Here is a 16294-nt window from a genome sequence, read left to right as displayed (position 1 = left end):
AAGTGACCTCTTGAAAAGGGAAGGTGCGTTTTAGCTATCGGTTTATAAGTTAAAAAACGCCAAGTCCTGAAGGGTTCTTATTAATTCCTACGTTTCGCATAGTATATTATAGGCATACTCAATGTAATATGAGGGGTGGGCTTGGGCATATGCTGTCATTCAATGACTGATCAGGGCTGCGTTCAACACTACCAGTAGAATATCAAATTCGTTGACGTGATTGCGCGAAAATCTTCGCCTAGTTTTCGACTTTACAATCACAATCGGAGGGTAATAAAAAGAATTTGTCGATAAAATTATGGCAAATAACGTATTCAAAACTTTTTCTTGGATGGATGCTTAACTTGGTACCTTGTCTAGTGGTCCATTTAAATTATGGGCCTAAAAGAGTTGGGTACCGGCTCGAAGGTAAAACATAGGAGAAAAACCGGGATATAGGGCTAAAAATTATTCATAAAAAACCCGAGGCATTTTGACCCAAAACTGAGCCATCTTCAGTCGGAGGAATACAAATAAAATATAAAAATTCCAAATAATGTAGAAACCTGCAGACCACATTCTTCTATTTACTTTCTCTACATACCTCTATTCGGAATTTTTATATTTTATCTTTTATTCTTCCGTTTGAAAATGGCTCAGTTTTGGGCCGAAACGTCTCGGGTGTTTTGTGTGTAATTTTCAGCCTTGTTTCCCGTTTTTTCTCCTATTGCCGGAATCGGACGCTGAATTTAGCAGCTGAATGTGGAAGTCAACAGTCATCGCCCAATGGCTGAAATTTAGCAAATTCGAGTTATTTTCATCCAGATGTGTATCACATCTACTCGAATAGTTCAGACAAATTCTAAATTGGTCCGATGGTTGCTGAGAATCGTTGCTGAATTTTGCGCGTCACGCGCAAAATTCAGGCATCGAGCCGATGACTTCCACATTCAAGCCACATTCAGCTCCCACATTCAGCGTGTGATTGCGGTGTATATTTTTGAGCAGTGGCGTGGCGTGAATTGCGATATATCGATTGTTGTGCCATTTAAACCTATGGTAGAGAATCGATTATTAAGGTGTTCGCTGCGAACACCCTATTTATCGATCCTTTTCCATAGGTTTAAATGGCGTAACAATCGATATATCGCAATTCACGCCACGCCACTGTTTTTGAGATCACCATTGTGACGGGCTGCTGTTATAGAAATTTTACCCTGGAAGGTGAACTAGGTAGGTTAGAGGTTTGGAGAGTTGTCTCTAGCAGATGCGCCTGTTTTCTAGCTAGTCGACAGAAAGATACAACAGATCACGAGATGGTTGTTCCGAGTGATCGGTCGGCTGGTCCTGCGGGGCGGCAACAATAACGGGGGCGGGAGCTCCTCGGATGACTCTGGCGACTCGGGCGGCCGCAAGGTCTCCATCGTTTTGCCCACCTACCCGCCGGCCGAGGACGAAGAGGACACCGACGCGCCCACCAGCGACAGCGCTGTCTCAGAGTCAGCTGTCTCGGAGGTCGCTGTCACCACCACCCAAGGGGTACACGCCAATCTCCCAAGTAGATAGAGCTAACGCAGTAATGCTTCACGCATGATCACTCCCGGCTCTCCCCATCCCCACAGTGCTAGCAATTTGCCCCCGGAGATCCTATCAACCCGCTCCGCCACCTCCAGGATGGTCCTCCACACGGAGAGTCAAGCCCAGTGCCTAAGATATTGCCCCACAGACAAAGAGATACCCTCCACTTGCATCTTGGCAATGGTGGCAGTTTTTACTTTCGGCACTCCAACATTCAAGTGGACCTCATTTTTCAATAAGGGACCACTATTCCTGGCTCATTTTGGAAATAGCATAAGTATCATTGGTTTCCGTATGCAGAAAGGTGCTTTTATGGAGGAGCCAGAGATAGTGGCTCCTTATTGCAAAATGTAATCCAACTGTCAGCCTGCCTACCTCGTGCTTGTTTGGACGTATTTCTATCAAACGGAACTATGTGCATTAAGACATTAGCCCTGAGACCCATAAGGACACATGCATACCAGGGCTCACGTCATAATGCACATAGTTCCGTTTGACAGATATACGCCCATTTAACAAAACCTATATAGGGAGAGTATGGACATGTCGAAATGTGAAGCTCCAATCAAGCTCCAAATGACATGCATTATGACGTGAGCCCTGTTATGTATATATTCTTATGGGTCTCAGGGCTCATGTCTTAATGCACATACTTCCGTTTGGCAGAAATACTTCCGATTTCCAGTGACAGACTCCACACTGAGACGGGAGGAAGCTGATTCCATATCACGTTTTCAGTTCGCAGTGCTTTTTTTTTGGAGCGTAAAATTAATGTTGAGAAAACTAGTGACACCATTTTATTTCAAAGAATTTCAAATGGTACCGCATCAAAAATGCCTAGTGCGTGCGAAGACTCTACGACTATGTCAATGAAGCCAATGCCCAAATGACCAAATCATCCCTCGAGTATACTGAACCTGTCAGAAATGAGCTCACTCGGTAGATATTAAACGTTAAACAGACCACCCGGAGCAAGTATCCGAAGACGGCGGAAAGAACCGAAAAAGATTTTGAGTTTGAATTCCTATAGTGGCCCTAGGGAAGATGTCCAGCGGGCTGATTATTGAAATTGATAGACAAAGCCATAGACAAAGAGGACATAGGGAGTATGCAGCGATCCTATTGGTTGAAACTGGTGATCCTTACAGACTAAGGGGGGACATGATGGACAAACTGATGAGTCTCTTGTTGGTTGCCGTCATTTAGTCGCTTACCAACCTCCTTTATCCATTGCAGACACCCGTTTCCACCAATAAGATCCCTCCAAATCCCATCTGTCTTCTTTGTCTATAGCTATGTTTATACATTTTAGAAGGGATTTGGAGGGATCTTATTGGTGGAAACGGGTAAATGCGATGGATTAAGGAGGTTAGTAAGCGGCTAAATGACGGCAACCGACAAAAGACCCATCAGTTTGTCCATCACGACCCCCTTAGTCTGTAAGGACCACCAGTTTCAACCAATGGGATCGCTGCATACTCCCTATGTCTTCTTTGTCTATAGCTATGTCTATCAATTTGAATAATCAGCCCGCAGCAGAGCGGGCCTTTAGCCAAGGGTTGGTGAGCTTTTTCGTGAACTCAGAATATAATTGCAAGAAAACCAGTGATACTAGTCAACTGATCTAGGTAGATCTCGTGTTGCGAAACTCCCCGTTAGGCCAATCTACGTTTTGTGACATCACGCGTGGTTGATAGTCGATCTCTGGGGGAAAATTGCAAATGCACTGTTTTTTCATCTCTTCTTTCATACCCTCTGGATTCGAGTGAGCGTTAGTAAACTAAAAAGAGCTCCTTGATAATCGTGCGCAAAACGGCACTAACCTGCTCCGAATGAATAAAACTGTATCCGGAGATCAAAAGTTCAGTTCCAAACAAAATGTGTTATGAGCAGACTAAGTTGGGATCACTATAAACCCTGCCTGAACGTCAAATGAAAAGAAATATTGATTGATCGCTATAATTTTGATTTTAAAAAGAGAAAACATACTCTTTCTCACGGAAAGGTGCTCTTTCTAATAATTATAATTAAAAACATTCATGTGATATATAGCAGGACACAGTTTTGACGTACATAGGTCGGAGATATTAAGGGAGTATCAGCCTTCGTAGTTCAGAATAAGAGTCGGTCCTTTGTATCTTTAAATCGAGATGTTAACCGCAGTGCGGTGTCTTGGGCGCATAACGGCGGCTCTTTAAGATTGGTAGCTAACGTGATGTCCAGCGGAGGTATCTGAAAGGCTTTGCGCATGCGTATACAAGCATGGATTACTTCGTCAGCAAGAGGGGCGCCAATGATGAAGCCTAAGTTGGCCTGTGTTATGCTTGTATCATAGGTTACTGGTCTCTGTTCCACGAGGTAATTTACGAAGGTCTTCTGTAATCTCCGCAACTAATCAGTAATCTTTGACAACGTTGATTGACAGTGGATACACGTGGACTTGACTTCTCGGACCGAACCTACAAACCAAAAAGCTCAAACTGACTGACAAAGGAGAAACTAGGAAAAGAGGGATGAGAATAGTGGGTTTCTTTTGACAAGTTTTTTAAACGGAAATTTAAGCCGTTTTAAGTCAACATCAGCCTGGGAATACGGCGTTTCGGGTCAAAGCATCTGATTTTCTCAGAGACAGGAATGCGATTCTGTTTCCCACGTTGAATGTGTATATACTCCAGAGAGATTTTTTCCGACAAACCGGGAGCAAATCCTGAATTACCTTGACGAACAAACTTACTGATCATGTGAATCAGCTGTAGCAGTGTGTATCTTGCATCAACTCTGAGCTACAGCTTGGTTGATTGATAACAGGTAAAGTAAACCTTTAGGTAGAGGGTGACAATTCCAACGACAACTTACAAAAAGACTCGGTTTTTGAAATGACTTAAATGATAAACCAACTACTAGCGACTCTAGTTTCGTCTGTCATCTGGTTCATTTAATTCACGCCGACATTGAAAAATAGGTTTCTCGGTCACAGGCAAAAATATCATTTCAACTCATGAGAGGAATTTGGAAATGTTACTCAATAAAAGAAACAATCGAAATTCATGCACGTTGCAGAGAGGTATCATAAAGGCATTGATTTTAAATGTATTGATTGATAACTGCACCGGTTTAGTTTGTAGATGACTGCAAGCGGAAGGATGTATGTTGATTTTAAAAAAAATGAGCCCGAATTTCGAACAAAGAATGAGTTTTTCTCTCGTCAAAGTAGAGAAAAGATGGCGTATTGTTATTTGATACGCATCGTAGCAGCTGAATAAGGTTCATTACACGGATCGCGTATTCAAATTACTGGTGGGCGATAATGTATTTGATTATAACTGTTTCTCAGTGAACTTTCTGATAAGGGGTATGATATCCATGACTAAGGGACAAAAAGACCACAAACACACTTAGGGCAGCCAGGGTTATCATGTCGTTTGAATAACGCAGCACATTGAGGAGTATAACCTGGTAAAATTACCAACATACCCGGCAGTTACAATTTAGGGATATTTCAGGGGATTTCACCGTCTTCCGGCAACTCTACCAATTTTGACCGGTAATATTACTGAGTCCCGTCATAAGGGGCACAATATAATTACCGGAGGATGGAAGATTTCCTGGATATTCTTTGATAATCCGGATATTCCATGCTTATTTTGGATTCTCGATAATTCAATCGGGTTCATTTCCTCAATGAATAATTGGTTAGTTGAGCGTGTCTTAGAATCGTGTTTTGATGGTTGAATTCAATAAATTAGCGAAACATATCAATAATCGTCAACAAGCTAGCTTACACGTTCAATACCAACGGTGATATTGTTCTCATAAAAAAGCAACGTGGATGATATCATCCACCACATGGTCACCTTAGGTCCCTCCAGACTTGTTTTGTCAATCAGTAATTAATAAGCTTCATGCTGGCCACAATAAGTGCATTGTTTATGTTATAAAGGTGGCCGAAACCGTTTTGTCCTCTCTCGGTGAGAAATATCAGAGAAACGATTTTGTCTTTGAGCAATGTCGGATATAAATGTACAGTCAGTGAGCCAACTTTATTATTTGTGAATATATATGGTCGAAGTCTTAAAATGATTACCTCCATTGCATCGTTTGAAAATTTCCTATCTTGTTTGATTTTTATTTTTTCAAAAGCAAATTGTCAGAAATATCTTCTTGAAATCCCTGACTACTAAATGGATGAAGGAAGTAGAAGTAAAAAAAAAATTTCAAGACGAGCTGTTTAGTCATTTTTCTTTTAACCGAATACAAAAAGCGAAACTGGACGGTGGATGTGCCTTCTTCGACTTCTGCGATCGATATGACATTTTGATCAACCATCAAAACACAATGTTGTAAACTGTGCGACTAGCCCATTAGAAGCGTGCTCAAAGGCAAGCAACCCTAGAGTACCTATATTGAGAGAGTATGGCCACTGGGCCCCATGGAGAGGCTTAGGACCCAAAAATGGCGGTGCTTTGTTTTGGTTTTTGTGGATGAGAGGGGGGTCAGTGCCAACTTTTGACGGTAATCACCAACCGCACTTGCTGCCAACCTCACTACATCTAAGATAATTTTTCTCAAAAATTGCACACTCTTAGCCTTAAAAATATGTAAAGATGTCACAATAGTGCATTTGAGTAAATTTCTCGTTACGATAAGCAAAGAAAACTACATTTTGAGTCATTTTGCATTACATTAATTTATGGCGTCCGCCATTTTTGGGTCCTAAGGGCTCCATTAAGCCTAAAATGGCTGAGCCAATCAGAGGTGGTAACCCCAGTGGCCATACTCTCTCAATATAGGTACTCTAAGCAACCCTGGGAAACTATCATCAATGTTGTCGCGCTAGAAAACTTCTTTCGCCTCTCTATGTTTTCTGATACTTTATGTATTTAATCCACCCTGCTCTTATGCCATTAAAATTCGCCATTGCTCGCGCCAGAGTAGCACGTAGCATGAGCCAGCGTTGCCATGACGTCGGCGTCCGAACAGGTATTTTGAGCCCTCTCTCATTTTGGAGAAAATCGGACTTCAGTTCCCAGCTTGATCTTCGATTTTTTTCAATGGTCTCTCATCAGTGGCGTGGCGTGCTTTGCGGTATATCCAGAGACAAGAGACCCTCCACTAGTATCATGGCAATGGTGGAAGCTTTTACTTTCAGGACTCCAGCACTCTATACTGTTGGCTTACTTACGCGGTTGATGTTTAACAACTTGTTGGCAGTTTCGTTTTGCAAACAAGCCGAAGTTTGGGAAACTTGTTTGACTCATGACGCCACCCGAGACTCATCATCTACCATGTAGGTAGGTCAACAGCCAAAATAAGGGTGATGACTGTTGCTCCCTTATAACTGTCTATAAGGACTGTCTATAAGGAATTGTTGAATCCCCGAAAGTAAAAGCTTCCACCTGTCGCCAAGAGGCGAGTGTAGGGTCTCTTGTCTCTCGGTTTATCGATTACTCTGCCATTTGAACAAGAAGGGTCTTTAAAGAGGGTATACCTTAATAATCGATTCTTTACCATAGATTCAAATGGAGAAATATCGATAGTCGATCGTTGACGCCTCGCCACTGTCTCTCACGGGAATATCCTTTATCTAGTCGGTCGCGGCTTGGCAGTGCTGGCACGTCGCATGAGTTGTTTGATTAAAATCCATGTCTGTTAAATTAACCAATTTGGTGCTTTTGGGTTCGAGTCGATTTACTCTCATACGATGGACAGGTATGAGACTAAACGCCTGCATCTGCTTTTGTTTAACTTGAGTCTTTCATTTTTCCTCAGTGTGTTCCTTGCTACGGTTATGTTTTAACCGTACGTTATGCTCTTTTTACATCCATGATCAAAGTTCAAAATCACGTGTCTCAATGAGCGACGTTGAAACATTCGTGTTACGTTTTATTTTTTCAAGGAAAACTAATGAATATGACCTCTCGGAATTTTTCCTAGACCATCTTCATACTGTGCAGAATATTTTCTGAAAACCTTGTGTAATGACACTCATTCGTTTTTATTAAAAAGATAAAACGTAGCGGAGATTTGGAAACGTCACAATCGAGATACGTATTTTTTTACTCTCGCCATGGATAAAAATATATTCTTTCTTTATTTTCCCCCTGATTTCAGCGCAAAAGTGGGTCATCATTATGAGAAACGTGAGCTATATTCATTTGTAGCTCTTGGAAAGAGTGTGCTTGTGAACAAGTGGTGTATATTTAACACTACTTTGCTTTAGTCAAACTTAATCTATGGAAAGATCACGTTTCCTTCAATAACCAACTTTAAAAAAACTTTGAATCTCATAATTTACAAATATGTCTCAAAATAATGGTTATTGAAATTTTTCTTAGACATCTAAATAATTTCAATGAGTTTCAATCTAATTTTGCAGTACACTACAACTTGCCCTCTCTCAGTAGCTCTTAATACAATGATCTGAGACAAAAAATGCAAATATTTTAGTAATATTCACATAATAAATATGAGTTCCTTCATTCAGGTCGGTTAGGCCCGGTGAAAACGGAAAAAGTGGTAAAAGATAAGATATTTTCCAACAAAATCTTACCTATGGTTCATTTCATTATTAAGATTAGGTAGGTAATGTAACTCACCATATTTTTGCCTAAACAATTAAAAGAACTTTTAATAATATTATTCTACTGGTCCCTAACTTACCTCAATCGATTAAATACTTTTGTCATGCCCTCTAAACTCTACCTTTAAGAAGCAAATTCATCCCTAGATGTATCAAACGAAATTGTTGTAATTGAATTTTTTTTTTTTTTCTTTAATGAAATGTTGATGGTAGGTTCAGTTTAGAGGCATATTTTTTTTAAATGGTTCCAACTCTCGAATCCGTCGAATTAAGTCAAAATCAACCGTAAATGGAAATTGCAGGACTTACAATGGTTGGTTTCTACTATGAGACAACGTTCTTTATCCTGGCTCAACGTCCACTGATATTTGAGTGTGTTTTAGGGAGGTATCAACTAAAGACTACTAAGACTACTGTTCTGCCGTGCTAAGGAAAAACGCCGTATAAACCTTCAGACGTTGCCAAATTTTCTTTGGCAAATCACTAATTTTCAGGAAAATGTTTGAATATTTTTCTGTCAATTTCTCAGATAATTTTTTATTTTTGTAATTTTATCTATAGTATCTGAAAATTTCAAGGAAAAAAATTAACAATTTTCCTGAAAATGAGCATTTTAATGTAGGAAATTTGGCAACTCTCGAATGTTCATACGACGTTCTTCCTTGCCACGGCAGTACTATTAAGCTCATTAGAAATATCTGTGATCTGGCAGCTGAACCTTTATTGAGAAGCTAGTGGAATATTGCACTTAATAATTTTGAGGTGTATCTGATGATCTCACAGCCTAGGAAAAGGAGCCTGCTGCAAAAAGATTCCTGTAGCAAAACGTGAAATCGTTCAGTGATATACTTTGCAAGCACTTAAAAACTTGGACTGATAGTATACCTCAGCACTGGCAGTTAATTAGGGAAATAATTGAAGAAGAAAAAAATTAGTTTTTTTGTCCTTTTTTACGCGCATCAAATGTCCACTCGCGATGTCAATCATTATAAAATGCGGTAAAAGTAAACTCGTCGGTAGTAATACTCGTAATTAAAGTCATTCATCTCGCCAGTTTCATTGGTTACGCAATGTGACCTAGTTCCGCGACTGAGCAAGTTCCACATTCTTTCACTCTATTTTTCCTCCTTTTAATTTCCATCTTTGCAAGATTGCGCCTGAAATTATTCGCTCATTCTTCTTGGATCCTCGGCATATACCAAATTTATTCCTCTTTACGTCAGGGGTCCATTACGTAGGATTAAGAATGAATAGGTTGCAATCCTAAAATTCTGATTTTGTCATTCTCATTTTCTTGTTCTTCTCCTTCTTTTTCTTCTTCTTCTTCTTCTCCCTTCTCGCATAAATATTTATCATTATCTTCTTCTACACTTTCCTCTTTTTCTTCTACCTCTTCATCTTCTTCTTTTTATCTTCTTCCTTTTCCCGTTCTCGTATAAATTTTTATCTTTATCTACATTATCCTCTTTTTCTTATCCTTCTTGCTCTTCTTATTCTTCTTTTCCTCCTCCTCCTCCTCCTCCTCCTCTCCTCCTCCTCTCTCCTCCTCCTCCTCCTCCTCCTCCTCCTCCTCCTCCTCCTCCTCCTCCTCTTGCACTTCAATTTTTCATTCAATCTTCCCCTCTTACACCTAAAGTGTCATTTTGAAACAGTCATTAAACCATTGATTAATTATAAATGCAGGTATGCATAAAAAATAAGCTTAAAAACACGGTGTAAAAAGACCGTCAAAGTCCCCCTCTTTAATACTTGTGTCTTCAGAACTGAAGAGAACTCCACTCCCTTGCATGCATCTTCAGGCTGTCAAACAATCAATTCTAGTCAGTTAAAAATACAGAACATACAATAACTGACTGATTATTATTATTATTATTATTATTATTATTATATTGTTTCATTCGTATATTAACAAATGATATTCCAAACCTGAGTCGCTGGAATAATTTGAACTTCATACTTCAAGTTCAACATTGTTTTTGAGCTGATGCATTTTGATAATGTTTTGAATTTTAAGCATTTTGTCTCTTAACACTCAATTTCATTTGGTATTCATTCATTTTCTCCTACGTTAGATATTTTTAAATTCCGATTTCACCGTCAAATATATCAATTCAGTAATTTCAAAGTAAACGAGCTTGAACAGGTCTGTAGTAGACAAAAATTTTTACTGGAATTTATCGATCAGCTGCTAAAGTGTTATCTTTTTGAACATTATTTCTTACTTATAATTTTAAAATTCTTCCTCTTCATTTGTTTTGTAGACATACTCAGGTATTAACTAAATATTCATTGAAAGCTGGAAAACAAATTTGTGCAAAAATAAAAGTATGTACGAATTCATGACTTTTATTCTCAAATTCCATATTCAAAATGTACCCTCAGATAGTTCATTTCAATTTACTCTCCTCTCTCATATTCTCACAAGCTCCCTACTGTTTATTTTAATCCTTCAAAGTCTCTAAAACCTTTTTATTATAATCGGGATCAGGTTTTTATATTTTGTTTTTATTTTTATTTTCAGAGTACAGCATAGAGAGGGTCATGGTCAGAGTACCTAAATTACAATTTTTCTCAGAAACAAGGTGCCAAAATTCAAAACGCCATCAATATGCCATTTCTTGAAAACATGAGACAGCCCGTTTATCGCAGAATTTAATATTCTTTAATGCAATTAAAATCCTCATTGGATAAAATTACATAAAGTCACAAAACTTTCGATTACTCCATAGACACATCACAAACGCTCTCTTCAAACATAATGAGACTATTCACACTGTTTCACAGATCCTTTATCGCATAGAATATCCTAGTGCTTACATAATGCCATTACATGAGCTTTAAACATAAGTTTATATAAGTTTTAAGTGATTATTTATTATTAATTTATTCATTATTATTTATAAATACGCATGCAATAAAGATTAAAAAGTATAATTTAGTTCAAGATGTAGTTTCGTTTTTTTTTCAGGGTGATGATTATTTGGAAAGAAAAAGGTATATTTGACTAAAGTACCTTTTATGACCATTAAAGAATCAGTCTGTACACAAATCATATCATATATACTCTTATGGTGATCAATTTTCGAACCTTTTCTTAGTGAATTTTATAAAGCATGACCATTCGATAATATAAGATCAAACAGTCCATATAGTTTATAAATTTTTGTTAGTCCATTTTCAGATTTTTTAACAGTGCATAGGTATTTATTGCGAGAGCGAAGTTCAATATAAGAAGATACAAGAGCTGTATGAAGAGAATAATAGTTTTAACTTTATACAGGGTGAGCGAAAAGTCCCCGACCCCCCCTCTAACTTTTGAACGAATTGAGCTAGGGAAACGAAACTTTGGGGATGTTCCTATCTCAAAGGGGACCATCTTTTGGGGGGGTCAAAATTTTGGTCCTCCCCTCAGGGGGGGACGGGGGCCCCCCAACTTTTTTTTTTCAAATAGCAACCCCTATCTTGTGATACATCATTCGAAAGAGCATAAAAAACTAAGAATTTTGGCGCAAACCGCAGATCAATATCTTAATTTTTGACCGAGTTATGATAGGTCAAAGGTCAAATTTGACCTATTTTCAAAAAATCATAACTCCGGTTCAAATTATCGTAAAGGAAAAAATAAAACGGGAAAATGTACCAAATTGTGTCCGCTTTTAAGTAAAAATTGCAAAAATCACTTCGATTTAATTTTAAGGGGGGGCTCGGACCCCCAAATACGTCAATTCAAAGGTCATTCAATTTTCCCGCGAAATAAGCCAATTCCCCCTGGATTTGCCGCCACATATCTCAGTAGAATATCCTAGTGCTTACATAATGCCATTACATGAGCTTTAAACATAAGTTTATATAAGTTTTAAGTGATTATTTATTATTAATTTATTCATTATTATTTATAAATACGCATGCAATAAAGATTAAAAAGTATAATTTAGTTCAAGATGTAGTTTCGTTTTTTTTTCAGGGTGATGATTATTTGGAAAGAAAAAGGTATATTTGACTAAAGTACCTTTTATGACCATTAAAGAATCAGTCTGTACACGAATCATATCATATATACTCTTATGGTGATCAATTTTCGAACCTTTTCTTAGTGAATTTTATAAAGCATGACCATTCGATAATATAAGATCAAACAGTCCATATAGTTTATAAATTTTTGTTAGTCCATTTTCAGATTTTTTAACAGTGCATAAGTATTTATTGCGAGAGCGAAGTTCAATATAAGAAGATACAAGAGCTGTATGAAGAGAATAATAGTTTTAACTTTATATAATTAATATTTTAATTGAAAAGATACAAGAGCTGCATGAAAAGAGTAATATTTTTAGGATAGCCTTTGTTGTAACCTTTAACAGTGAACCTTTTTAATTGGGATCATAAACGTGTTAAACACAAATTTTCCCGAGTTCTCTCATATACTTACACAGTTTTAATCATACCTCAAGCATAATTCTCGCTATTAATTTTCTTTCTCCGTGATCATACGATAGTCCTAAAATTAATGACTAAAAAGTACTCTACGATTCCTCGATTTTAAACCAGCAGAACATAAATTTTGTGCTTCTCACCAAACTTACCTTACGTAGGTATTTATTTTAAAATAATTTCCAACTTTGTTTTAATTCAAAATAGTGTGAGCCCAAAACTATTGTAACATTCTCTTTTAAATTAATTAATATAATACATATGATATTTCATAAATTAAATAACTTCCATGATCAAAAATGAAGCCTCCAGCATTAGAGCTTCTTTTTTTGGCGAATAGACTGCTATGATGGTAAGTACATCAAGTAAGTATTGCATAGTAGTTCAATATATTCTACATTGGTAGAAAAAAATTTAGAATATATAAATTGAAAAAACCAAAATGGAACACACAGGAGGGGATGAATGTTTGAATGTGCAGTGGCATTAGCGCATTTCAAGCTCATCTGAGTAATTATATTTTGAGGTAACTTTTCTCCTATGCCACACTGGGTTTAGAAGAGCTGCGAATCGGATGTCTGAGAAAATGGATTTTCTCCAAATTCAATAAAATGCGATTTTTCATCAAAAGCACGTTGCAGGAACTCATCCCAAATCGCCCCAAAGATGGGTTAGTTTTTGTCGACATGGTTGTTCTTGGTAACAGCTCTGGCGGTTTGTAAGTAAGAAATGTATCACGGAGGAATTAAGAATAATGTACTCTGAAAGCAGGGCAAGATTTTAAAGGAGGATGCAATGTAGCATTTTCAGAGTAAACATCCTCCAAGGATTATACTTGCGAGTGTCTTCGGTTCTTTAGCTTTTTGAAGACCAGCGTTCCCTTTTAAAAGTTACCCACATGTTGTACCTGCCATTCTCTTGCGAGGAGGTTTTGGGAATGTAGTGAATTAATATGACAAACCAGTATTACGAGGCTACTGACTAATGATTGAGGTTATTCTGCCGTCGCCATAGCTTCGCAAAAAAATTGTCGAGAATTTTGTCACCCTGGTTTAAGCTGCTGCTCTTTTGTCCGCTGCGCCTCAAGGTTGACGGCTTCCAATAATCGAGAGAATCTGTTTCGGATAGCAAGTGCGGTCCACGCAGCGGAGGATTTTTAACAAGCAAAAGAGTCAACTCCTCAGGAATATTTTTACCTTTTTTTAAAAGCTAAATGTGCCTCAACGAAATTATCTTCCACTGGCGTCGAGGGGTGACTTAATTACACGGTAAAAACGACGAACTATCCATCCAGATTTCGTGCGGACCTAACGCGAGATTTGAGACGCAGAGTAAAATGTCAAATCTAAAATGTTCTCCTTCCGAATTGAAACTTTTATACTGAAATTACCCATTGAATCGGTGAGATTACTTTAAAGAGTCAAGGTATTTTCTGAGAGTGAAATTCAAATCAATTAAAATTCCATTTTAGATGAAACTTGGTAAATAATATTAAAGCTGAACCTGACTACAAAAATTGTCGGATTCTTTTCATACCTGGAGATTATGATAAAAAAACTGAGTACTTGAATGTTTCAACAAATGTCTGAACTTAGAAGAAGAATACAATAATGAACTCTGTCATTTTCCGTTTCCATCCGACCCGATCAATCGAGCAGTATGAAAAAGGAACCATTCCATACACTTTTTTTTCTTTCAGTTGTTATATTTTTAAAACAAATTGATGACAAAAATCAATGAAAACGAAACGTCGACCAACAATGGTTGTAAACCTTTCAAGGTTTTATTCAACCCAAATGATGGACAGAACTCCAAACAAGATTATTTTTTTAAAGAATGATCACTGAGATTGTGATAATAATGCTGCTGCGCTAAGGAAGAACGCCGTATGAACATTCGAGAGTTGCCAAATTTCCCTTGATAAAACATGTATTTTTGACGGCATTCATGCACATTTTTCTTTGAAATTTTCAGATGTTTTAGATCAAATTGCGTACTTAGCTGTCTGCAGTTCTTGAAATCAAATTTTCACAATTTTCTAAGTAAATTCAGTTTTTATAGAAGGAAACATGGCAACGTCTGAAGACTCATACGGCGTTCTGTCCTTGGCCCAGCAGATTGGCCCCCAAATGTATCGCCACTTTCTCAGAATTCTCGTCATTCTCCACGTGTTAGTTAGATTTTAAGAGGGCAAGTTGTGGCTCAGTACGATTAACAATAGCGGTCATTTTTCGCTCCTGTTTTTCTTGAAGTCGAACATACCAATTATTTTGCACACAAAAAATTCATCTTCTAAATTTAAATGAGCAAAGCAAGGAAAATCTTGAGTCCCTTTCCGGTGGATAATTCAGTAGTAAAGCTACCTTACTCTATATGTCGCAAGCAAACAGTCAAATCACTCTTCTTGATAAATATTTAGGCAAACAGTCAAATGCTGAACTACTAACATCAAACAGCGACGGGGAAACTCCCAAAGCACGTATATCGTTTGCGATTTTTAAAACTTCCCGCTCAACTTTGATTTTTCAATAGAGCACTAATCAATAAATGGATGGATTTCTATCAAACGGAACTATGTGCGTTTAGACATGAGCCCTGAGACCCATAAGGATATGTGCGTAACAGGGCTCACGTCATAAAGCACATAGTTCCGTTTGATAAAAATACGTCCAAATTATGACAGGAGGTTTGCAACGTCGCGAATCGAGGTACGCAGTTCGGAGTTTCACCATCAATATGCTAATGCATGTTTCACAAAATGAGCGGCTTGATTTTTGCCCGCGACAAATCAGGGGGATTTGAGTTAAGGATCTTAAAAGATATTTTTCAGAAAAAAAGATGATGTTGAAATGCTAATCAAGTGACTTACGGCCAATGTGATCGGAAGCCTTATTGATTGCAATCTCTCTAATGTTCCAGCCGTCGGAGACAGAGAATCAAGTAGCCGAATCGAAAACGTCGGAGGTGAAGGTGCGGAAAACAAGGCAGACGAGTGATGACTCGAAAACTGGAGAGTCCTCCAGCGCCGCCACAGGTAGGCAACACGCGACTCATAATAACAATCAAGGCGTTTTTAAAGGCGGAACAATCCGAAGATGAACATTATTACATAGCACAGGTCTCTCCTGATGAAGTTCACACAGGCAGTGCGGGTCAGGGCACTTTTACAGAGCAAAATGAGAATCCCGGTTTCCGGAATTGATTTTTTGTAGCAATTTCACGTTTTATAGGACCTCCACAATCGTAGGCGAGGATAAACGACCGTTATCAGAGCAGAAGTTTAGGAGGATGGGTTCATCAACACCCACCTAGAATGATCAATGGATTCGCATAAAAGGGACGTATTTCTGTCAAACGGAACTATGAGTATTATGGCGTGAGCCCTGTTATGCATGTACTCTTATGGGTCTCAGGGCTCATGGTTTAATTCACATAGTTCCGCTTGATCAAAATACGTCTAAATAATGGTCTCTTTTCCTTCCTCCTCTAATCAGTATTTCCTCGCCATCTTTCTCTTCTTCCTCTTCTTCTTCCTCTCCTATTTCATGTTATTCTCTTTTGTTTTTTTCTTTCATGTTTCTTCTTCTCTCTTCCTGCTCCTTCTCTTCCCTTTCCTCCGTTGTATTCTTTTCCTTCTTCTTGTGATCGAGGAAGAGTCAGAATGAGGCTCTTCCAACTAGTATTTTCGTCAGCAAATACGGAAAATGATGACAACGCCTTGATACAACT

At 38.1% G+C, this 16294-nt stretch overlaps 1 protein-coding gene across 2 annotated transcripts in view; it reads left to right on the top strand.

Moving 5' to 3' along the window:
• Positions 1-16294, top strand: part of LOC109035997 (uncharacterized) — a 120761-nt gene that overhangs the window by 69436 nt on the left and 35031 nt on the right. Inside the window, exons 4-5 of one of the 2 annotated variants that reach the window (XM_019049886.2) lie at positions 1264-1518; positions 15485-15599. In XM_019049886.2, the coding sequence (XP_018905431.2) occupies positions 1264-1518; positions 15485-15599 (370 nt within the window). The remainder of the gene's footprint in view (positions 1-1263; positions 1519-15484; positions 15600-16294) is intronic. The other variant, XM_072305730.1, reaches the window with a different exon arrangement.

The sequence above is a fragment of the Bemisia tabaci genome, unplaced genomic scaffold, assembly GCF_918797505.1.
Source record: "Bemisia tabaci unplaced genomic scaffold, PGI_BMITA_v3".
Classification (NCBI taxonomy): Eukaryota; Metazoa; Arthropoda; class Insecta; order Hemiptera; family Aleyrodidae; genus Bemisia; species Bemisia tabaci.
Note: the sequence above shows the minus strand (reverse complement) of the source record. Positions and strands in the feature narration are given on the sequence as shown.